The 24,664-nt window shown below is 39.0% G+C and overlaps 1 protein-coding gene across 1 annotated transcript in view; it reads right to left on the bottom strand.

Moving 5' to 3' along the window:
* Positions 1-3,149: 3,149 nt before the first annotated feature.
* Positions 3,150-24,664, bottom strand: part of LOC149150402 (ABC transporter F family member 3-like) — a 189,169-nt gene continuing 167,654 nt past the window's right edge. Inside the window, exons 8-11 of the mRNA XM_089438047.1 lie at positions 17,673-17,760; positions 17,469-17,554; positions 3,642-3,704; positions 3,150-3,535 (exon numbers count right to left, since the gene is read on the bottom strand). Of these exons, the coding sequence (XP_089294173.1) occupies positions 3,413-3,535; positions 3,642-3,704; positions 17,469-17,554; positions 17,673-17,760 (360 nt within the window). The 3' untranslated portion in view covers positions 3,150-3,412. The remainder of the gene's footprint in view (positions 3,536-3,641; positions 3,705-17,468; positions 17,555-17,672; positions 17,761-24,664) is intronic.

Genomic DNA, 24,664 nt, shown 5'->3' with positions numbered 1-24,664 from the left:
GATGCACTGTGATGTCAGATGGTTGGACTGATCAAAATGGTAGAAACCTTATCAACTTCTTGGTTAATTGTCCCAAGGGGACAATGTTTATTAAATTTGTTGATGCATCTAAACATATCAAAGATGCATGGTTATTATGTGATTTGCTGGATGTGTTCATTCAGGAGGTTGGTCTACAACATGTTGTTCAAATCATAACGGACAATGCTACAAATTATGTTGTCGCTGGCAAGATACTTATGGAGAGGCATTCGACCCTATTTTGGACACCTTGTGTTGCACACTGCATTGATTTGATCTTGGAGGACATACGAAAAATTCCTTTTGTCAAAGATATTGTTGAATCATAAAAAAACATTACAAAATTTATATATAATCATGTATCTGTGCTTCATTGATGAGAACATTCACCAACAACAAGGAGTTGGTGAGTCCTACCATTACACGGTTTGCCACCAATTTCATATCTCTTCGATCCCTCTTGAATTCTATATGGGATGTGAAGAGAATGCTTTTTAGTGGTATGCTTTGGCATTTAGCCACAAATCAGAGGGAGAGACCATATGCAAGTTAGTTTCATACCAAGAAAGCTTATGGGTGGGAGTGCAAGAATTTTGTAGCATTACTGAACATTTAGTAAAAGTTATTCAATTAGTTGATAGAGACAAGCCCGCAATGGATTACTTGTATGAGGTCATGGATAGGGCCAAAGAATCCATTCAGAGCTACTATGATCATAAGGGGGATGAGGGTTTGAGAAACAACTCCTATGGGAAGTGATTGATGAGCAATGGAACATTACACTCCATTGTCCTATTCATGATGCACGTATCTACCTGAACCCCGCATTTTCTTACTTCCATCGTTTCTTATTTGATGTTGAGGTCATGGATGGATTCTTCACTTGTGTTCAGAGGATGGTGTCATCACTAGCAGAACATGCAGAAATCTCCAAAAAAGTGGAGATATACAGGATGGTAGGTCACACATTTAACTTTGACATGGCAATTGTGGATAAGAAGACTAAAATGCCAAGTAAGTTTTAGTTTGTTTCAAATTTTATTCTCTTCAAGTTCATACTTTGCTTCAACTTTCAATTTTTTTATTTTTTTTTATGTTTATCTTATTTGTTGTAGATGCATGGTGGAGAAGCTACGGTCGCAGAGTACCCAATCTCAGAAAGCTTGACATTCGAGTGCTCAGCGAAACATGTAGCTCCTCAGAATGTGAGCGCAACTGCAATATATTTGAAAAAATAAACACCAAGAAGCGCAACTAGAGTATATTTGAAAAAATACACACCAAGAAGCATAACAAGTTAAAATATTCCAAATCTCCAATTAATTTTTTGAATTCATTAAATAATTATTTTTTATAATTATTATTTTATTATTTATTAATTTATGACCCTTGTACAGGTTAGAGTCCTAACGACTTAATGACATGGTTTACGTCTACTACAATCTTCGATTGTGGCTGAGACAACTTGAAAGGACACCTAATGTGGAGGCCATCTCATTGAATAGGATTGACATCATTGTTGCATGGAGGGTTGAAGTCGAGAGGACTATCATGGAGTCGGCCCTTGATTGGTTAGAGTGGGAAGTACGGGAGGGGGTAGAGAAGGAGGAGGAGGTGACACCATCTACCCCTGTCACCAGTAGAGGACATGGTCTACCTCCTATAGCTCCTAGTTCTTCAGCCTCTAGAGCACAACATAGTCCATTGTCAGCTCCACTGCCATTTACATCTAAAGGGAGAGTTGTTGCATCTTCTCGCAAGAAAGGCCAAGGAAATCAATATTACTGGTTATTTGGTTCATTTTATTCTATATGACATTATGACTCATGATATGAGATACATAATTATATTTTTTGTTGATATTTTGAGGCTGAGTTGGGACTTAAGACTTAGTATTCAAAACATGATTTATGTTATGTGTGATGTAGCAATAGAAATGATATTACACATCTTATATATTAGTTTTTTTTTTCATATTTGTGTCAATGCATTTATTTTATGCTGTGGATGTTTTAGATATTTAAAAAAAAACGTATTTGCCAATTTTCTGTTTTTTCCCGATTTCCCCTATTTTTCCCGATTTCAGACTCTCGCCAATTTAATCCCGATCATGATGCTCGCAACACTGATATACATATATAAAGTGAATTCAAGCCCAGCATCCTACAGAGTTTCTTGACTCCGGGATCTCACGTCAAACTCGTCAAACTCGTCAAACTTTGCTGGTCTTCCTCAATTTTGGGTAAGTAACTAGGTTCGAGAGGAAGTCTTTGAGCGATTACTCTTTCGTTGACTTGAAAGATTCGTGAGTTCTCGGAGACTTTCAGATTTTTGGTAATAATCACATAATGATTCCGTTACTTGTATAATTGTGGTATCAAGATTTTCGACTAAGTACTAACATCAGCCAATTAATGCCATCAATTTGCACCAGCGGTCATAGATATTCCATTTTGGAATGTTAATTTATCGCATATTTAAAGAGAAAAGAAAAGCTTTGTAGAACCATAACAACGTATAGTTTAAAACAGTGCCAAGGATGAATTCAAGCTTCAAAGCTCGCTGTCTAAAAATAGTTTGTCTATTTAAGTACCTGTTTATGATATTATAGCCATTATAAAATTGCTATCTTGAGTTGGTCACATTATAATCTCTGACATAGTTTGTCACTCCGATTATATTATAAAGGTTGAGAATAACATTTACAAGTTGACAAACAAATGGAAATAATGAATGAATTGTGTGAGATGAACCTTTCAGAAGAAAAACTCTACTACTCTCCACTTTCATGCATTAGTGCAACCTTTTGAACATGTTAAGCATTCTAGTATCATGGATACTTTGCAAGGCATCCGATGATAAGGCATATATGTCATGGTATAACTCATCTAGATACCTTTTCCCCCAGCCTACTCTTCAATACTTAAGTTCTACACTTACATCCACACTCTGTTTCAGCTGTGGTTTTGGTCTTCCTTCATAATGGATGAATAACAATGAAGGAAACACCCTAATATTAAAATTTAGACTTTTGAATTGCCTAATGCTTTTATTAGTTATCAATAGACTATAAATGTAAGCCATTCTTACTGGAGACAACTTGTAACTCATCCACAGTCCCCTAAGAGTGAAAAACCAATAAGATGCTGGTAATTAATATTATAATCTGGGAGCTGATATTACATATAAAAAGAAGACAAAAGATAAAATTTTGAAAGCATTCACATTGAAGAATGAAAATAATGGATCAATTGATTATATGTGTGTTGACTTTACCCACGGGGCTTTGTATCTGGATTGCAAGATGTGTAGACTTTACATGTAAATCTGCTTGACACGATGGATGAAATATTTTAAATGAAATAGAATATCATTACAGCTAAGCCTTTCGCTATGCTGCCTTGAGGGTCTTTTTATAATCCTGAAATGTTCCATTAAAAGGTGTTGCTCTTCCTTGAGATACCACCCATAATTGATCAACACTTCCAGAAATTAGATGTTCATCATGACTAACCTGCAGATCAAGCAAAATCAATGTATCAGGAGGAAACCTTATAATAAGTATAGCATATGAAGAAAAGAGGTTAACAGAGAAACGTTTGACAACAATGAAAGCATACCATTAAAACCCCTCCTTGGAAGAGAATGAGTCCTTGAATAAGTGCCTCGACAGCATCTAGATCCTGCAACAAGAAAACTCTACGTCATTAGCACGCTTCCATTAAAACAGCATCCACAAACAATGACAATACTTGGGAAACATAACAAAAAGGGGCAATACCTTCTTGTTTGTGTTAATAGTATGTAACTTCACCAATACAGCTTTACCCAAAAGTGAATATCATGTATTATTTTATAAATATAATCTCATAAAAATAATTGTGGAAACCACCAAGTAGTTAAAAATTAAAATCAATCCCAGACAGAGAGCATCAAATGATAATCTTGAGTTGAAATTGTTGATTTGGGGTAGCATCGGATGTGCTCTAGCCACGAAATTTGGTGGAGAGGTTGGGGCACATGAAATCTCCAATACCCAGAAAGGGTTTGGACAGATTCTAAACAGATCATGAGATATTAAAATAATTAATATTTTTAATGGAGTCCCTAAGTCTAAACTTAGGGAAAATAAAATATTAATGTGTATTAATATGACTCTGTGTTAGAGTGGTCCAAAAGACATGAATCAAGCCAAATCTAATCTTAGCCATTGATTAGGGACTTAATCTCGGTTGTTCAAATGTCAACAGGAAAAGTATAAGAGGAGGCTTGAGGGTCGCTTGGAGAATACACCAGAGTGATCAGTGATTCTATTCTCTAGAGCGGGGTTTGCTAAGAGAGATAGAATCAGTGATCGGAGAGTAGCTAAGGAGCATTGAGTACAGAGAGGCAGAGATAGTGTCGAGAGAGCAGCAGAGCAGCGAGAGAGAGCGACACAGGAGCAGCCAGTGCTCACACAGAGGTAGCTAAGTGTTGCACAGAGCACCAAAGAGGCCAACATAGCTGATGCAGAGGCTCAGAGAGCTGACGCAGGGCCTCCTGGGGCTAACGCAGGCCAAGATAGGCTGACGCAAAGACAGCATTGGGCTAGGAGAGGTTGATGCAGTCCAGATTGGGCAGACGCTGGGGTTTCTGGGGCAGATTGGTGCTGAGTAGCTGCCGGAAGGATTATCCGGGGTTTCAGCCAGTAGATTTGTCAGAAACTGAGAGGTATTACTGCCAAGGAAATTCTCTGTTGGGTAAGCCAGTTTCGGCACCTAGATTGTACTCTGATATTGCTTAATAAGAAAACCCTCAGATAGCTGCACCAGTTTTCCCACATTGGGTTTTTCCGGGGACATTAGTCCAAAAACAATGGTGTCATATGGTGTGTTTGTTCTTGTTTCCTTTAGTTGTTGATCTGTAATATGTTGAGCATGCATTAGTGTTTACATTGTAAATAACTTGTTAAGAAAAAATAACAAATAGGTAGGAATAAATCAGATAGAGTGCATGGAGGGTTTCTAACTAAGTAAACTTAGAAACTTCAACATGGTATCAGAGCATGGTTGTAGATCACAAGAGGACTAAAAGACATCAGCTGAGTGGAGCAATAGCAGCAGAGAACAGTGGTCTCGAGGTGACAAAAGTTGTTTCTAGTAGCATAGAAGCCAAAGATTGTGACGCAAATCCAGCCAAGGCCCCGCAGAGGAAGCCGGAAGCTACGCAGAGCCTCAGAGAGGCCAGCATTGCTGACGCAGGGCTTCTCAAGGCTGACGCAGACCCATTCGGGGTGACGCAGGGCCAGCGTGAGGCAGAGAGGGGCTGACGCAGTTCACAGAGAGGCAGTTTTTGGGGTCTAGAAGGCTGCAGAAATATTGCAGAGTGGCGCTGGTGAGGTACTATAGTCAGAACAGTACCTGACAGAGCAAGGCCAGAGGAGTTGTTACCGAGGGTTTCTAGCCGAGGAACCTGGATCAGCGGTGCAGTTGCACAAAGACGATCAGAGTAGGGGGCATCTGGACAAGCGGCAGAAGGATTTCCAAGAGGGAAATCAGGACTCGGAGGGAGTCCAGAAGAGAACTTCTAGACGGGAAATAGAGACTCAAAGGAGTCAAACAGAGAGCTTCCAGGAGGGAAGTAGAGGAGCATCATGTCATTACACAGGGTAAGAGACCAAGATAGATTGGATGGAGCATCGAACTTCGCAGTCTGGAAGGCCAGAGTCTTATCAGTGCTTGACAGGAATCGTGTCAAGAACTTCGCCTTGAAGATGATAATTATCCCAATCGACCATAGTGATAATGACAAGTATGAGGAGGCAATGGCGAGGGCCAAGTGCATTATCCTTGATGAGGTCAAGGAACATGTGGTACCACATATAGCCAAGAAGGAAACGGCATTTGAGATGTGGGAGGCTCTCAAGAAGCTGTACCAGCATACTTCCGTGCAGAAAAGAATGTTACTTGAGAATCAGATAAGGTCGTATCAGATGAAGAAGGGTCAATCGACTGACACCTTCCTCGAAGGACTGAATGAGATCCGAGACCAGTTGACTGCTACAGGAGCGACACCGGATCAGGAGCTTATGGTGAGGACAACCCTGAATGTTGTCTCAGAAGATTGGGAAGTATTTGTTCAAAGTATCCTGGGCAGAGGGACTCTCCCACCTTGGGACGAAATGTGGGCAGCTCTTCGCCAGGAAGAGATCAGACGATAGTCGAAGACAAGTAGTAGCAACAAAGGGATCAAGGTCAAGCAGGAGGAGGAGGATGTGGCCCTAGCATCTGAGGGAAAGCAGAAGAAGCGGAAGAAGAAAGATCTCTCCAAGATCAAGTGCTTCCACTGTGGGGAGCTGGGTCATTATGCAACCGAGTGTCCAAGAAAGAAAAGTAAGGGAGATTCTTCCAAAACTAAGGCAGCCCCAACACGGGAAGAGAAGGAAGTTTTGACATACGATGACTGTGCCATGAGTGCACATGCGCCACTTGAGCGGAAGTGGGGAGATATCGAGTTGTAGTCAGGTGGACTATAGGCGATGAGGGATAGGATCCTTGAGGTAACCAGCCTCTTGGATTAGACCTTGCTACAGGAGCCCCAACGAGGAGTAGCAAGACTGGCTGGATGGGTAGAGACAGATGCGGATGGGGCGGAAGAGAGAGCTACAGTGCAAGATTCCCGAGACAGCGCGAGGCTAGCAGGCTGCAGCAATGCGAGAGGCACAGGAGTGTTGCACTAGTGTAGGACGGCACAGAGAGGTGTGCAACGGTGCGAGATGTAGGAGAGTTGTTGCAGCAGAGCAAAAGTCAGAGAGGGAGCACTTTTCAGCGGCAGAGGGAGCTTCGGCATCAGTGGGTGTCTCTAGCCCAACAGGGAGGTCAGTTACTTACTTCTTAGTAACTGACTTGCAGTGCAGCAGTGGGCGGCACGATGCAACATGATGAGAGGAGGCGCAGTGCGGATGCAGTGCTGGGAGAAAGGACCAGCAGCAGCACAAATGCAGAGGGAGTTGTCGTACAGATGCAGCAGTGGCAGTGGCAGAACCATGGGCAGCAGTACAGAAGGCAACAGTGCAGGTGATGTTGGGCAGGAAGGCCTAGCATCGGCATAAGTACCGATGCCGGATGATCAGAGTAATACTCAGTGAGGAGTATTGCTAGAGCACAGTCCTCGCTAAGAGAAAGTGTTGATTTGGGTAGCATCGGATATGCTCTAGCCACGAAATTTGGTGGAGAGGTTGGGGCACATGAGATCTCCAATACCAAAAAAGGGTTTGGGCAAATTCTAAACATATCAGGAGATATTAAAATAATTAATATTTTTAATGGAGTCCCTAAGTCTAAACTTAGGGAAATAAAATATTAATGTGTATTAATATGAATCTGTGTTAGAGTGGTCCAAAAGACATGGATCAAGTCAGATCTAATCTTAGCCATTGATTAGGGACTTACTCTCGGCCGTTCAAATGTCAACAGGAAAAGTATCAGAGGAGGCTTGAGGGTCACTTAAAGAATACACCAGAGTGATCAGTCATTCTATTCTCTAGAGCGGGGTTTGCTAAGAGAGATAGAATCAGTGATCGGAGAGCAGCTGAGGGGCATTGAGTACAGAGAAACAGAGAGACAGAGATAGTGCGGGAAGAGCAGCAGAGCAGCCAGAGAGAGTGACACAGGAGCAGCAAGTGCTCACGCAGGGCCACGTAGAGGCAGCTAAGTGTTGCGCAAAGCACCAGAGAGGCCAGCGTAGCTGACGCAGAGGCTCAAAGAGCTGACGCAAGGCCTCATGGGGCTGACGCAGGCCAAGATAGGCTGACGAAGGGCCAACGCTGGGCTAGGAGAGGCTGACGTAGTCCAGATTGGGTAGACGTTGGGGTTTCTGGGGCAGATTGGTGCTGAGTAGCTGCCAGAAGGATTATCCGAGGTTTCAGCCAGTAGATTTGTCAGAAACTGAGAGGTATTACTACCAAAGAAATTCTCAGTTGGGTAGGCTAGTTTTGGCACCCAGATTGTACTCTGATATTGCTTAATAAGAAAACCCTCAGATAGTTGCATCGGTTTTCCCACGTTGGATTTTTATGGGGACATTAGTCCAAAAACAATGGTGTCATATGGTGTGTTTGTTCTTGTTTCTTTTAGTTGTTGATCTATATCATGTTGAGCATGCACTAGTGTTTATTTTTAGTATTTACATTGTACATAACTTGTTAAGGAAAAAAATAACAAGTAGGTATGAATAAATCAGATAGAGTGCAACAAGGGTTTCTAACTAAGTAAACTTAGAAACTTCAACAGAAATGAGGAATGTTTGCAAGGGACCAGCCCTGGGCTTCACCTATTTGGTTATCATCCCAATTATTATGGAACTATGGAACTTATTTATTACAACGAATAATTCTCAAAATTTTGTGTAATTGTATCTACATTGTTTTTCTTGGCAATAACTTTGTTTATGCCTTGACACTGGAAGATTTATGCATATGAAAAACTATTTCTATCTACTATATATATATATATAAGGCATAAGGAAAAAGTGAGCCAAAAGAATATTGGAGTCTTCATGATCCATCCCAGGATTGACAGGGAGATAAAGTTAACTCAATGCCCAAGTCTACTCCAACTACACTTGGTGATCTCAAAACTCAAGTCAGGTCCACTGAGATTTGACTTGGAGACTCAACATAACAACATCGACATAAAACACTAGACTAGGCATGACAAAGGCTTGACCAGTAATGAATTCAACCATTGTGCAAGTGACCGGGTAGTTAGGTGCAAAACTTATTACAAAAGTTGTTATTTGTACCCAAAGATGGTTCTTTCTAATATAAAGTTGTTGCAACTTATGAACAACTACATTGTATAAATGCCACCCTTCATGCCAAGGCAATGGGTTCAATCACTTGACTTTACAAATTCATAGGTGTGGCTCAACGTCCATAGTTTAGCAATAGAGACAATGGTTGTAGCTTATAATTTTAAAAGTTGGGCCTTGGGATTGTACGCCTTGTAGATTTGATTGTTCCTTTGAAAAGATTGCATAGCCGAGGGAACTTGAGGATTATAATTATAAATAATAAATATATTCTATTTAATAATTTTATGCAATTTCCCCTTGTGTGTTGCACATCATCTATCACTCTAGGCTAATATAAGTGTTGAATTTGTAAGGACATCCAACCACATAACTATGAAACTAATTTGACACACCAAGGATGGATCCTAAACTTCAATGTCATATGCCAATATTGGGATCAATGTAAAATCTAATAACCTATTTTGTATCAAATCTCACTAAAGCTCTGAGCAAGTTGGTATAGTCAATCCAAAATCAACAACCCTATGTTCCACAAAACGCCTTCATGGGTGGCATATGGGTACCAGAATTGTACTGAAATGTTAAAACTTGACCCAAACTTCACCAAAATGCCATCAGTTGTACCGTATGATGTTTTGCGATTACAAAATGTTGTATAGTACAACCGGCAACATTTCAAGGTTATTTCGGTCGAAAGCTGTGGCTTTTCGAGGCTATTCCAGCCGAAAAATGCAATGTTTCGACGAGTTAAGACGTTTTTTCGAGCAGGCTCAAGCGGCCAAGGGTGTGGGTCCCTTATATGGCCCAAAAACACTTAATTAAACATTTTTTGTAAAGTTGATCTCACTCCTATCAACTATATAGAAAAGACATCTATCTAGACTCTTTGCTATTGAAGGAAAGTCTTTGATGTCTCCTGAAAGATCTTGAGAGCATCAAGAAAGTTGAAGGCATCATCAAGATTCTAGAAGGACACTCATTCGACAAGTATGTACCATATTACATTCCATGTCTCAATCTACAAATCAAATGACCTCGTTTTGCAAGGAAAGCAATAAGCTCTGGGGATCAGCAAACTTTCTAGAATGGAAGAAAAGGATTGATTTGGTGCTCAAAGAAAATGAAGTCATGGACTATGTTCTTGGCGAAATTACTGAACCAGAAAAAGAAGAGACTCAAGAATTAGAAAGATACAAGAGGGGAGAAGTGAGGACACAAAGGATTCTTATTGAATCTATAAAGGATCATCCCATTCCCTTTGTTGTTGATTTGAGTACATCTAAAGCAATCTATGATAAGTTAGTGAAATTGTACTCTATAAGTACCTCAGGTCAGAAAATATCCTTGATGAATCAACTATATAAACAAGGATGTCAAAGAATGAAGATATGGCCACATGTCTTATGAAGATCTCATAATTGAGGGACTAATTGCAGAGGCTTGGGGAAGTCATCTCCGATTCAAAAATGACTACTTGTGTACTAAAGGCTTTGCCATCTAAATGGAGCAATTTTGTGAATAGTGTCTACTCAAGAAAAGATACTACTCCCTTCAATGAACTATGGGCTCAATGTATCTTGGAAGAAACAATATTGAAGGCAAAGGATGACACTGAACCAAATGAAAAGTCTCAAGCCTTTGTTGTAAAATCCAAGAAGAAGAAAGGGAAGTTTGGAAAGTCCAAAGGAAAACAAGATATGTCCAAGATACAATGCTATGGATGCAATGAATATGGACATTTTAAGAGGGATTGTCCAAACAAGAAAAACAACAAAAGGAAGGAAACGAGTGGAGTGCACATAATTGAAGAAAAAGAAGAACCTGAGAAAAAGCCGAAAGGTGAAGATCTCAAGGATCTATATTATTGAAAGAAGCTCCATCTCTATTAGATTTTTTTGCAGTTTGTCTTTCTTTTATTAGAAAGTAGTAGTTAGAGTAGCATGCATCGTTGCATTCTCTAGAATAGTCTTCGTTTTTTGAAACATGGAATCATATAAGGAAGCATATGATAGTAGAGGATTTAGAGTCTACATGATCAAATTGCTTTGGAAGAAGTCATCTAGCTGACAAGAATGAGAAGATTTGGACCATCTTGCACATCACAATTCATCCAAGTATTTTCTAACATAATGTTAGAGGTAGTCATCTTGCAGAAAGGATCACCAGGATCCTCCAATAAGAACCATCATTTAGGAGAGGTTCTTTAATATTTGGAAGAAGCATTATGACATGACTAATATATATTCCATTTAGTATGGAAACAATAATCTTGAAGGATGAAGGGATGATGATGGTCAAGTTACGATTTGAAAGACGGAATTAAAGTCTTTCTCCTCTTATAAAGGGAAGTTTATCTTCGATACAGATAGAAGCAAGCTCATTCAAAGAAAGATCACTAGATGGTTGTATTCATATCTTTAGTAACTCTTCTCTAGAAGGTAGAATTCATGTCTACAAGAATCTTGCAGAAAGAGTTGGTCGTAAGAATGTGCTCGATAACATGAGCATGAGAGGTCTTCCATGTGGTTACTTGATGCTTGGAAGGAGTTTGGTATGCTTTGGAATGGCTAAAGATCAAGACTCTTCCATAAGATAACATGGCATAGACATGATGATATTGGAAAGAAGATTGGTAATGACAACTTCAAGGAGAATATTTTGTAGCTTATTGATTAGTTCATTCCATGGACACTTGGATTGAAAATTGAAAGCATGGAGAAGGATTTTTGTACAATATGGAGATAGACCATGCGAAAGGATGTTGATCTTAAAGGAAACAAGTAAGAAAAATCTGACATCTTCACAAAAGGCCATCATGATGAGGTAATTATGATATTGATGTGTTGGTATATGGTTCTGCTACTTGGAAGAATGTTGCAGAAATGCATAATGGCAGTTGAGGCAAGTGTATCTACAATTCTTTGTTTTGAACTCAATTCAATAAATACATGGATTGAGTGAATGGTTTTGACAATCCTTGGAGGATTATATGGCCAAGATGTCTACATCATCTTTGGACTGAAAGGTAGCACTACAAAAAGATAACCCGCTGTTTATGTCTCAATGAAAATGAAGATCACTTTCATGATTAGAGGGAACTACGACTAGCTCTACTTTGATTGGCTCAATATAACGCCTTCGTTGATGATGACTAGAGGAAAGTGATATGAAAGGTTGATGGCATGAACCCTGTCACATATTAAAGAAAAAGTTTGGCTCCATTACATCCAAAAAAGATAAAAGCTCAATATGATGAGATGCAAAGGAAAGGAGAAGCCATGCAACTACTTGAAGATCTCCATGAAAGAACCAATAACTAATGTAGTAATGAAATTTGAGACAAGCTAAAGGGCTTGTGGTTGTGTCTTCCTAGTTAAAAGGAAGTAAGGAATCTCCTCTATGATTGAGAGGGAGTAAGAAGTCTCCTTAAATGTTTGAGAAGGTTCAAGGATCTATTCCTTAATTAAGAGGGAATGAGGATCTCCTCTTTGGTTGAGAGGGAGTGATGATGGACATCATATTCTCCATGTGTCATGCACTAGACCGGGACTAACAGTCGTAAGTCTAGTGAAGGCACTAGGAACAAGAATGGAGGATTGGATAAGTATCTGGGATTGGTAATCCTTGAGGATTGGAAATCCAAAATAGGAAGTAATCCCATGGATCGACACTCTTTGAGGATTGGACAAGGTATCGAAGACAAGTGGTCAAAAAAGGATTGATATCCTTTGAGGATTAGGAATCCAAGATAAGAATAGTCCTTGAAGGGCATACCTAGTGAACATCTGAATGGGGTATATGCCTTGAGAGGTAGTGTGGTGCCTCACATAAAACCTCCCAGCATTATGCTCTATTCTAGTGGATAGATAGAGGATGGTAGTCAAGGCCTTGCTATGTTGACAATGTTGGTTATGATGTAGATGCTTGAGAATGGCTTATCAATCCAACTCTCCTTATGAGAATATTTCAATTTGAAAGAATCCTTGTAGTGACTATGTAATTATGAATACCTCCCTAGTTAAGAGGGAGTGTTGGAAAATGTAACTAGATTGGTCTTCATAATTACCTTTGTACTTATGACATTGTATATTTTTGTAAAAAGAAGAAAAAGAATTATTATTTTAAACATGGGTTTCATGCTCGAATTGATTTGTCTACTAGGTCAAGCATGTTCTTCATGCTTCTAGGGTTTGTCAAGTCAAAAATATATTTTTCATACATCTTGGAGTCAAGTCCCATTTGGAGTTTGATAAGAAAGTGGAAAAAGAATTTTGTTTTAAGTCAAAATATCATTTTTGTCCATACAAAGCCAAGTCAACCCTCCCTCTTCAAGTTGACCCTGTTTGGGGCAATTCAACCTATTTAGATGGGTATATATAAGAGCAGCCCGACTTCATTTGACCCACACATCAAGCAAGTTCGATCCCCTGAGAAAGGAGGAGTAAAATTAGCGAAAAATAAAAGGAGAGAGAAAGCTAGGTCAAAGGAGAAGGAAATCTAACCTAAAAGCTCCCGCAAGTGCGAATTTCAGAGTTGCAGGAGGGCCAAAAATTGTAGGTATGTTGCAAAAGGCCAAAATGATGTTGCAAGGGTCAAATCTGAAGTTTGACCAACTTTGAAAGGGTTTGACCATCATTGACTTGTGGAGACTTTGACTTGTTGAAAAGCTTGGAAGGAGGGTTGACTTGGGGCTTGTGAGTGGACTTGGTTTTGGTCTTTGGGCCTTGAATTTCTTATTTGATCTGATTCTATTAGAAGAGAAGAAATTATTTTTGGGTTTTCCCCTTAGAGGGGTTTTGCCCTAGATTGGAGCCTACATCTTATGTCCATTGTCTTTTATGATCTTCATGGTTTATGGCCTTGATAATTGTTTGATGAAAAGAATCTAATAAAGAATAATAAGAAGCTAATATAAGTTCACAAGAAGCTATTAAGGAAGGATAATTGTTTTAATTGTTTCTGTACTTGATTCTCCAACAAAAAGAAGTCTATGGTGACTTCCAAGTGGATCAAGTATGTGGTAAACGGCAACATAGAGAAGTACCAAACAAAATTCGTGAGGGTTCTCCTAGAAAGAGGGAAAGGACTATGAGGAGACATTTGCTCCTATTGTCAGGTATACTTCTGTTAGAACTATTATTTCTATTTTGTTTTGTTGGAGATTACATCAAATGGATGTAAAGACCGCTTTTCTCGATAGAATGATTGAAGAAGTGTACATAGAGTTACCTCAGGGCTTTGAGGTACACGAGAAGGAATCTCACATATGCAAACTGAAGAAAGCTTTGTATGGACCTCGGACATGATTGATGAATATTTGATGAGTTTGGGTTGATCTTGTTATTATATGACTTGTTTTTTACAGGAGTAGGACTCATGTCATAGTGGGAGCATCAGTGGCAGGAGGATTTACTTCCATGATGGAGGGAACATGCAAGCCCTACTTCAGTAATAGAGGGAGTTGACCTTTGAGTTCAAGATGAAGAATCTAGATTTGAAACATTACTTCTTGGAACTACAAGTATGGCAGAAGCCGAGTGAGATATTCCTTGGTCAAAGGAAGTATATTGTTACAATTCTTCAAAGATTTGGTATGATGCACAATAAGTACATGGCCATTCCCATGGTTACCAATCTAATGAAGATAAGTGGCAGAGGGAGCAGCCAAAATTTCCTCAACAAATCTATTAGAATGATCGGAAAGCAACTATAGTGATGGATCAAATGAAGGAAGTTGGTTAGCTTATGGTTGAGCTAAGACAAGCAATATAGGACGTGTTGAGGTACCAGCATGGTACAATTGGATATGGATTGAGATATGTCTCAAATGATGAAATACAACTACAAGGATTCACAGATTTTGATTGGGTAGGAAGTATTGAAGACAAAAAGAGCACATCGAGATGTGGTTTTCACTTCTGCTATGATACCTTGGATAAGAAGGAAGCGAACATCTATATATTGCAGCTTGTTTGGCAAGCTATGAAGCAGAGTGGTTGCGGAGGATACTCACAGGATTGCTTGATCAGGTGCAGGAGGCGACCGTTATGACGGGTCGAAGCACATTGAGATCATGGTACCAATACATTCGGAACATGGTATAGAAGGGAGAAGTAAGGCTCCAATAAATTTCTACAAACAAGTCAGTTGTTGACATTGTCAAAAGGCCTCTGTCATGGGATGAAGTTTGTTTACTTCAAGGACAAGCTTGGAGTGGTTGAGAATGCTTCCCTTGGTTAAAGGGAGTGTTGATGTTGTAGCATCAAGGAGCGGAGATTCTCCCTAAGTCAAGGGTATTGACCAGGTCATGGGTAGTGACTGGGAGCCATGTAATTTGAGTAGGGAGATTGACCCAGTGAGCTTCATGGCCCAAAGTGCTCCCCCAGTCAAGGGTTACATGACCATATTGCCAAGGGTTACTTGGCTAGTGGGTTAAGTGAGTGCCTCATAGCATCGGAAAGTATTTTTACCATTCAATAGCATGTGACAACATGTGGGAATGGTAAATGGGCCCAAGGTTTCACTGTTTGTCAGGGGGTACCTAACAATGTTCCAAGTGACGACTTGGTGGGTTGGTGAAACAAGGACTAGTCTTGTGTCAAGGGATATCTAGCCATCCAATGGGTAATTGGCTTGTGGGTGACCAGATCCTTTGCAAAGGAGATGTGACTAGTGGGTAACTAGACCCCTTTGCATGATGCTGATGTAGGATGCTTTCCACATGGTGTTGGAAGAGAACACGAAGTGGATGGATACATCAACATAGCTAGCTCTTTCAATCTTTTCTTGGTATGGAGAAATTGTTTCAACAAAATGTACATCTGAGGAAGTCAAGGTGAATACCCTCCTAGCTAAGAGGGAGTGTTGATTTTATTGTAGCTTCAGTTGATATTCAAGTCAGCTCAAAAAAGGGAAATTGAGTTACTCAAGTCGGCTCCTAATGAGAAAGGAATTTAAATCTTGAATTTTTCCTCCAAAAGGCAAGTCGGCCCAAATTAAGATCACCCCTCTTGGGATACTCCAAATCAATATAAAAGGAGCACTCGACCTACTCCATTCAATCATCAATTTGAAGGATCATCATCTACTAATATCTTTGTTCACTCATGCAAAAAGAAAGATTTCTGAGTTAAGAGGGTTGAAGTTCCTGTGTCTGTATATGTGCCTGTGGGAGGGCTGAAGCCCTAAAGGACATTGAGAGCCTCAATTTGTAAGCAGAAGAGACCTCAACCTAAATTTTGGATAGTCGAGATAAGCAACAGGAAGACAAGAACTTGTTTTGAGACCAGGCCTTAGGTCTAGAGAGGACCAAGAAGCTTCACGCATTAAGAAGAGAAGACTGAGTTGGCTTAGGCATGTGGAGAGACCAGCAAGGTAGAAAAAGAAATTTTTGTTTATGGGAGAAGGGTTGGACTAGCCCTAGGAGTTCCCAAGTTGTCTTATGAAACTCAGATTGTAATTTTTGTTGAATTGAAGAATCTCTCCTAAGAAAATATTGATGGGTTTTTCCCTAGTTAAGGTTTTCCCAGGGTAAAATTTTGTCTCTTGTTTTTGGTTCTCTTCAATATCCTATTGTCATTATTGTTTTACTATTGATATTTTCTATGTATAATTGTTTAATGATGAATGTAACTTATGATGTATTAATGAAGAAATCATTGGAAAGTAATTATCTAATTAGAAAATCTATAAAACTCAACAATTACAACATAATCTGGGAGTTCCAAGGCTACCCCTAACAACTAAAAGATAATGTGATACAAATGAAATAAATGAAAAGAGAGTAAGAAAGGGAGACTTGAGAAGGGAAAGCTAAAAAAGAGAAAAGACTTTTACTTGGCACTAAATATAGAAGTAGATGTAGAGGAGAGTGTTGGAAGATGCTTTTCTTCATCATCATTGTGAAGGTACTAATGCAACCCCTCCTCATGGCATATGAGGAATTCCCAAGGCTGAAAGGCTAAGTTACCAAGAAATGGAAACGAATAGATATTTGTATATGGATCCACCATACTTTTGAAAGTTGAGATCCAGATACAAATACATAAAATAAAATAATATTTTTAAATTTTAGAAAACGTATTCAAAGATTAAAACCAAAACCATTCATGAATCACAACATTAGAACTGAAAGAATTAGATAATTTATAAATCTAAACACTGAAATCATGATGCATCATGCTTTATACAAAAAGGACGATTATGAATACAAAGTTGAGTGTTTCATCAATGATCACACTATTGATATGATGATGAGTAGGTCTAACTACATGTCGAAAAATGGGTCTACATGCTCATCAATTGAATATTTCAACTCTACATCATGATCAACATATCTCCCTGTCTCAGGTAAAAGTTCTTGCATGCAGAAGAAGATTAAATTTCAGAGAGATTAAAAACAATTAGTTCTAAGGATTCTTGCATTCAGAAGCAGATTTCAAAGGCGTTGCTCTTTGTTCAACAATGGCATCAATCTCTCAGGACAATTGAGATCACAAAAAGGGATGCTTATAACATAGAATCAGCATAAACAAAAGTGCATAGTATCGACCATGTAAATCTGTATGAGAACACATGTACACTCTATTCATCATTGAACGGACATGATAAGAAACATAGGAAATTCAAAAAGGTAAGGGAAAGTCTATACTCACAAGATGGTTTGAAGGCTCATCCAACAGAAGAATATGAGGTTTATTGAAGGTAATTTTGGCAAAAGCTACCCGACTTTTCTGACCACCTAAACAAAAACCAATAGTGTGTTAAAACTCCATGCATTTCTTTGACATCTAACTGCAATCTAACTTTTACTATAATTTAAAAATCCAATCAGTGATATGAAACACGCCAATCTGTACCTGACAATGTATACATGGGTTGAAGTGCAAGGTTCCCTGTGATGCCAAACGACCCTAAATGTGCCCTTAGCTTTTGTTCTAAGACACCCTGTATGCATACACAACTCAAAGTTCAATCATCATGTTTGCACACAAATTTTAAACAAGTTGAAACTAGCAACTCATATTTGAAAAGTATAGTAACACAACAAAGAATAGAAATTCCCAATAAATTAAAAGAAAGGAGAGAAAATCTTCTAGACAGTTACTATAAAGTTGAAGAGTGTCAAGATCTAGTACAAAATACAAAATTTACTTAAACTGTGATCAGAGGAATAACAAGCATAATACCAGTTGCTTAATTGCTGGGCCATGAATGTTGGAATTCACCCCTGCCCAACCCACTCAATGAGAAACATCAATACTTTTACAAGAAAGAATTCAACTAACAATTACAGAATTTTTGTTCCAGATGAAGGCCATATATGGGTGCTCATCCATACACTAAAACCCTTGTTCACTAACAATGATGCTCACTGGTTATTTAGGTAGGTGACCAAGGGATATGTGTTGTCTTCAGTGAACAACTAATTATTGCTCTCCTCCAGCACACTTGGAATTAATCACCATGCTCCATTTGGTCGCCATTACCTCCATTTTGATATCAAAGGTAGAAAACATCTAGACAATTGGTTGCATCCAAGACTAGACTACCCTTTTAGTCAGCCAAATAAAACGAACAGTCATCCTACATGTCACCACCACCATCATGTAGATTTTTCAAGTGCAATAGATACAAGCACTACTCCTGGAACTGATAATTACTTCTAATGATATTGAAAATTATCTTAGCACTTCCAGATTATCATTAAGCAATTATACTTCAGAAATTCAACCATAAAATGCAATAGGACAGAAGAGATGACAATAGAACAGTAACGCACAAAGACACAAGTTTTGTCCTGGGAAAACCCTCTTCTAGGGAAAAACCCAGCAACCTTTTCTTAGAGAAATTATCCAATTCAACAAGAAACACAATCTGATATTTCCAGTCAAAATAAAGTCAAACTGACCAGCAACATGACCCAGGTCAAACCTCTGGTCAAACTGTCCACAATATCCTGTCAAACATCTGCTCAGAGATTTCTGTCAACTTTGGTCAACTAGACCGAATTTCGGCCTCATGCTCCACAGAAAATTCCATCTGCTGCCCAACAAAATGCTTAGAAAATTTTTGGCCTTTTTCCACACGTGCAAAGTCAAACAGAGTCAAAACAGAGACAAGATGCTTGGTCAATGCTTGGACTAGACTGGTCAAACTTTGGACTGTTTCTCTCCTTTCTCCTTCGCATAGATGAGCAGAAGGTATGATGCTTGAGTGGTCCGAATTGGTCAATTGAGGACAAATAGCATATATATAGTCGTCTCATGAGCCCAAATAGGTGTGACAAGGATGCTAGCCAACTTGACTTTGTGGAAACAAATGCTTTAAATTTCGAAAATTTAACAATGTTCCACCAAGTTTCCGGGACGAGGAGGCGAGGGAACAAGGATACGCAGGAGCGGCCTAGGGAAAAGCTCCCCACCAATTTTTAGGAAACGTGGGGGGACGTCAGGGTTTTAAAAAATTATAAATATAAAATATAAATCGATAAATCATATAATTGAAACAAATTTAAAACAAAACGCATGATCATTGATATCATTATCATATAAATTATAATCATACATCATACATGTAAGTTTGTAACTGTACAGTGTAACTACTAGTCTACTAACTTACTAACAATGCACAATGAAAATAAATTATAAAATTATAAATGTTAAAGTTTTAAACTTTAAACTTTAAACCATATTGATGTTCCACTTACAACTATGAACATTGAATATTGAATAATATAAAAGTCAAGTCTGATACATCAGCGACAGTGTTCCATTCAATGAAGGAGCAGAGAGAAGGCCATTTGGCGATGGCGGCAGTGTTCAGTTCAACGAAGGAGCAAATTGAAAATGAAATGTGAAATGAACATAATGTAAACCCTTCACAGTCGATCAACAAATATTAAAAATTAAAAATTTTTTGTTTCATAAAAAAATTGAAATTTTTTTCTAGGGAAACGACCCCTCAAGACCCCTTTTGCCTAGGAAACGGCCCCAATTGGAGGAAACGGCCCCAAAAATGGAGGAAACGACCCCTTTCAAGTTTCCTCGCGTAGCCTGTTTTTTGGGAGCGTGGGGAAACATCCCCAAGTCCCCGGAGCGTGAGGGAGCTAGGAAACCCAAACCCCAGGTGGGGGGACACGACCCCATGGAACACTGAAATTTAATTTACCCCTTTCGAAACCGACTTGAAATACAATTCATATCTATCATTTCTTTTGATTTTGGAGGGCTAAAATAAATGATGAAGACCAACCATGTTCTATACCAAAACTATGTGGAAAGCATCCTGCATCAGCGTCATGCAAAGGAATCTAGTCACCCACTAGACATATCCCCTTTGCAAAGGATCTAGTCACCCACAAGCCAATTACCCATTGGTTGGTCAGGCACCCCCTAACATAAGACTAGTCCTTGTTTCACCAATCCACCAAGTCGTCACTTGGAATTAGGCACCCCCTAACACATGGTGAAACCCTGGGCCCATTTACCATTCCCACATGTTACCACATGCTATTGAATGGAAAATTACTTGCCCAATGCTATAGGCACTCACTCAACCCACTAGCCACATAACCATTGGCAATATGATCAGGTAACTCTAGGCCTTGATGCTATATGGGCCAAGCTCCCTAGCCACATTTACATGGCCTCCAGTCAATTCCCATGACCGGTCAATATCCTAACATAGGTAGAATCTACGCCCCTTGATGCTACAACATCAACACTACCTTTAGCCAAGGGAAGCATTCTCAACCACTCTAATCTTGTCCCTAAAGTATAAAAACTCCATCCCAGGACAAAGGATTTGTGAGAATGTCAGGGATCCTGCTCGTTTGTAGAAATGCATTGTATCCTCACTACTCCCATCTATACCATATCTCAGTACTTGATCTCAATGTGCTTCAACCTATCATCATGATTGTCTCTAGCATCTGATCAAACAATCTTGCGAACAACTTTTGAAGCCACACTACTTCACAACTCGCCAACCAAGCTTCAATACACTCGATCTCAACAATCCGGAGTGCGACAGATGTTTGCTTCCTGCCCAAGCAGAATCCATCTGATCAAACAACCTTGCGAGCAACTTTTGAAGCCACACTACTTCACAACTCGCCAACCAAGCTTCAATACACTCGGCCTCAACAATCTTGAGTGCGACAGATATTTGCTTCCTGCCCAAGCAAAATCCAAACTAAATCATCATCCTAATGTGCTTTTCTTGTCTTCAACACTCTGACCAATTTGAATCTATGTATCCCTATAGTTGTACTTCATCATTTGAAACATATCTCAATTCATATCTAACTATGTCATGTCCGTCCTCACCACATGTTGTGTTGCATGCCTCAGCTCAATTATGAACTGACCAACTTCCTTTATTGGATCCATTACCATTGCTCGGGAGAAGGAGAAGACACACCATACAACAACACAAGATTGAGGAAGAGTACAAGAAGGAGATTCAGATCAACCAAGGAAGGCTTGATCAGCTAGATCAAATCCAATGTTGTATGGATTTCCTCAATTGGACCATTTTCCTAGGAAGGGAACCCAAGTAAGTTCTAATGAATTTAATGAAGAACTATGATTGGGTAGAATTTGTTGTGTTGGCTTTTCATAATTGACATTGATAAATTTTGCTTCTACTAAAATTCTGTGTTAATGAACCTATTTATGCATTTAATCAGTGGATCATTAATCTAATAGGAATAAAATATCAAAAACTAGGTTTAAAAGAATTCTAACAACGAAAACAATTTGGCAAGCTAAGACTCCATGAATATTAAAAGGGGGCTTTGTACAACTTAATAATTATTAAAGTGCACATGCTTTTAACTAAAGTCCATCGAGTGACTATAAGAGGTGCCATGTGTCAAGAGAGGGACATGCACTTAAAAATAAGGATGTTGGGACTATGGAACATACATTCTATAGGATATGGCTAGGGGGGAAGGGACTAGACACCTTAATGGAAAACAAGGGATGACCTTGTGACAAGTGGGACAGATCCCCAGTTTGAGGACTTGAAGACCCTTGAGCGCAGCAGGAACTCTTGGAGCCATAGGAATCTGAGACATCCCTACTTGGCTGAGGTAGACACCTTGGAGATATTGGCATAGCCCAAAAAACTACAAGAGCAAAGAAGGGGGTGCACCACTTGGGTGTGGGGCTAATGAGGGGTGTGGGCCTATTGGTTGGATATTTCTAGGGTTTGGTAGAATGGCCCTTTTTATTATGGAACTGGACATATACCCAGTTTTGAGTAAGCTATTGCCTCATGGAGTCGAAGCCCCAACTTGAAGGTGACCCACTGTTGAGAGAAAATGAGCAGCATGGTATTTGGCTAGGAGGAACGCTAGTGGTCTGTAGCCAGTGCGCATCTATAGATCATATAAGTGTTAATTTAAATGTTTAATTGAAATTTTGGTGTAATAAATTATATAATTATGATTGCTAGACATGCATCATAAATAATAGCATACTTATGTGTTTATACCATAGTGCATGACAACAGTGCATGGTAGAAAGCATTTAGTGATGCATACCAAACATACAGGAAATAGAATGGAAAGAAAATTTGCAAAACTCAGGTTACAAGGGTAACAGATAGAGTAAAACACCAAGCAGATGATCATGGGAGCATTACAATTGGAGAGTGAGCAAAAGGCCTATTGATTCTGGTCAATTTCCTGCATACATGTCCCCAAAAAATCATGGAAAGGAATCGAGTGAGCTCTAATGCAAGCAGTGAAGTCACCTAAGAGGAAGGCCTTGCTCACAACTATAAAATAAAGCAGTCGACATAGAGATCCAGGTAAGGATCCCCTACTAAATCATTATGAATGACAAAATGAGATGTTGGGTGAAAGTAGAAAATTGCAATGTAGATGTCTCTAGTGAGTGGAGCTAACTAGCTAATCAAATCCACGTGAACATGGTAAACTCTATGTTACCGGATCCGGCACTCCATGGTCTAGGATCCACGGATCTGATCCGGATCCGGATCCACCTAGATCCTTCCAAGAACCGGCAACGTGGCGGATCACTGTTGGCCAGAAACGCATCCCTGAATTTGGAAATGGATCTTGCAAAATCGGAAACAGTTCCTGTGATATTTCCGGATTTCAAATTTTTTGCAGTGTGGTTTTTAGTTTGTAGACTTCAGTTTTAGGTTTTTATTTGGCTTTATGTCGATCATTGTCTTTTTCACTGTTTGTCGGCACACATTGACATTTTTATAGCAACAGAGAAGGACAGCGAGACAACACCAGTTTTCGTTTTGGCAGATGGATAGCATAAATTTGTCTGCTGGCTGTGGCATTTGTTGAAAAGATAGCGCCTGGAAAGACAGCGCCCGGATAGCGAGCATGAGCACACTATTCACCGGCAGCACACTATAGCGAGCATGAGCATTTGTCTGCCGCACACTATTCACCAGGCAGCGATCGCTCTTCATAGAGTGTTGAGCAACAACGATGCGCAACAGACTCAGGACTATTCACCAGGCAGCGACTAATTGTTTTAATTTTCTGAGGACGATTCACCAGGCAACAATTCACAGTTTGATAATTTTTTAATGTTAAATTAAATTTTTTAATCGGGTCTGAACTCATTCATTTTTTAATTTTTTTCACGTTAAATAAACATTGAATAGTAAACTGTCTCCGCTTTGGGTCCAGAACAGACCTCTTGTTCCCCCATGTCCAATCCACAGAATAGTAAATACTGGTGGTCGTGGTCCCAACTCCCAATGGCGTTAGTTAATTAAAAATTTCGCATCTAATTTTAACTCAGCGTCTAATTTTATCATTTTGATTTTTTTGTCTATTCTTCAAAGTTCACATTTGACTCTGTTTTTATTCTCAATGAGGGTTTTGGGTTGTCGAATGTTTTAGTGCAATTAGTGACCAAAATTTGGGATCTTTTGAAAACAAAATAAAATCCATTAGAATTCTAAAACAATGAAGATTAGATATTAAAATTTTAAAAATATTATTATATTTTTTGTACGGGATCAAGTCACATAAATTAATGTGGCTATTTAAATTTTAAAAAATATCTAGCCACATTGCAATATAAATATGTGGCTTTTTTATAAATATCTAGTCACATAAATTAATGTGGTTATTAAAATTTAAAAAATATTATTATATTTTTTGTACTTGACGTATTAAAATTTAAAAAATATTATTATATTTTTTGTCCTTGACGTATCCTTGCCGTATCCGGATCCTGGATTTTCAAAAAACTAGTGAATCCGGATCCGAATCTGTATCCGTATCCGGATCCTATCCGAATCCTGGTAACTTAGGGTAAACTTGCCAATAGTTGTTGAAATTTGGGGCAGCTATGTGATGAATTTCCCTAAGAGAAACCCATCTTGCCCCAAAGAAAATTTAATTTGGGTAAAAAAAATTATTATTTGGGCCTCCTCTTATTATTATTTAATGGCACAAATTTATTTGGGTGAACAATCATTAAGGCCTTTGTTAAATATATTTAAATATCATTTGAATTTGAGTTTTCCCTCCAAAGTCACAAGTCAGCCCCATATATGTCGGCCTACCCAAGGGACATGACCCTTCATAGATGGACGCAACTATAAATATGTGTCTATTCTCCATCATTTGATACAAGCAACTCAGACTTATGCGGCACATCATTTGCAGCCTATTGGAGGCTACTTCTGTGGCCTACAATGGTATCTTATGCAATCTATTTAAAGCAACTTCTGCGACCTTTTCTGAGCATCAAATACAGCCTTTTTCTGTGATTTATAATGTGGCCTTGTCACCCATCTCTGCAGCCCCTTAATTGTCGTATGTTTGTGGCCTAATGGAGGCTTT

The sequence above is a fragment of the Pinus tabuliformis genome, chromosome 9 (genome assembly GCF_031772625.1).
Source record: "Pinus tabuliformis cultivar Carrire ecotype Pingquan chromosome 9, CPIR1, whole genome shotgun sequence".
NCBI lineage: Eukaryota > Viridiplantae > Streptophyta > Pinopsida > Pinales > Pinaceae > Pinus > Pinus tabuliformis.
The sequence above is the reverse complement of the archived record's forward strand: the minus strand, read 5'-3'. Positions and strand labels throughout refer to the sequence as shown.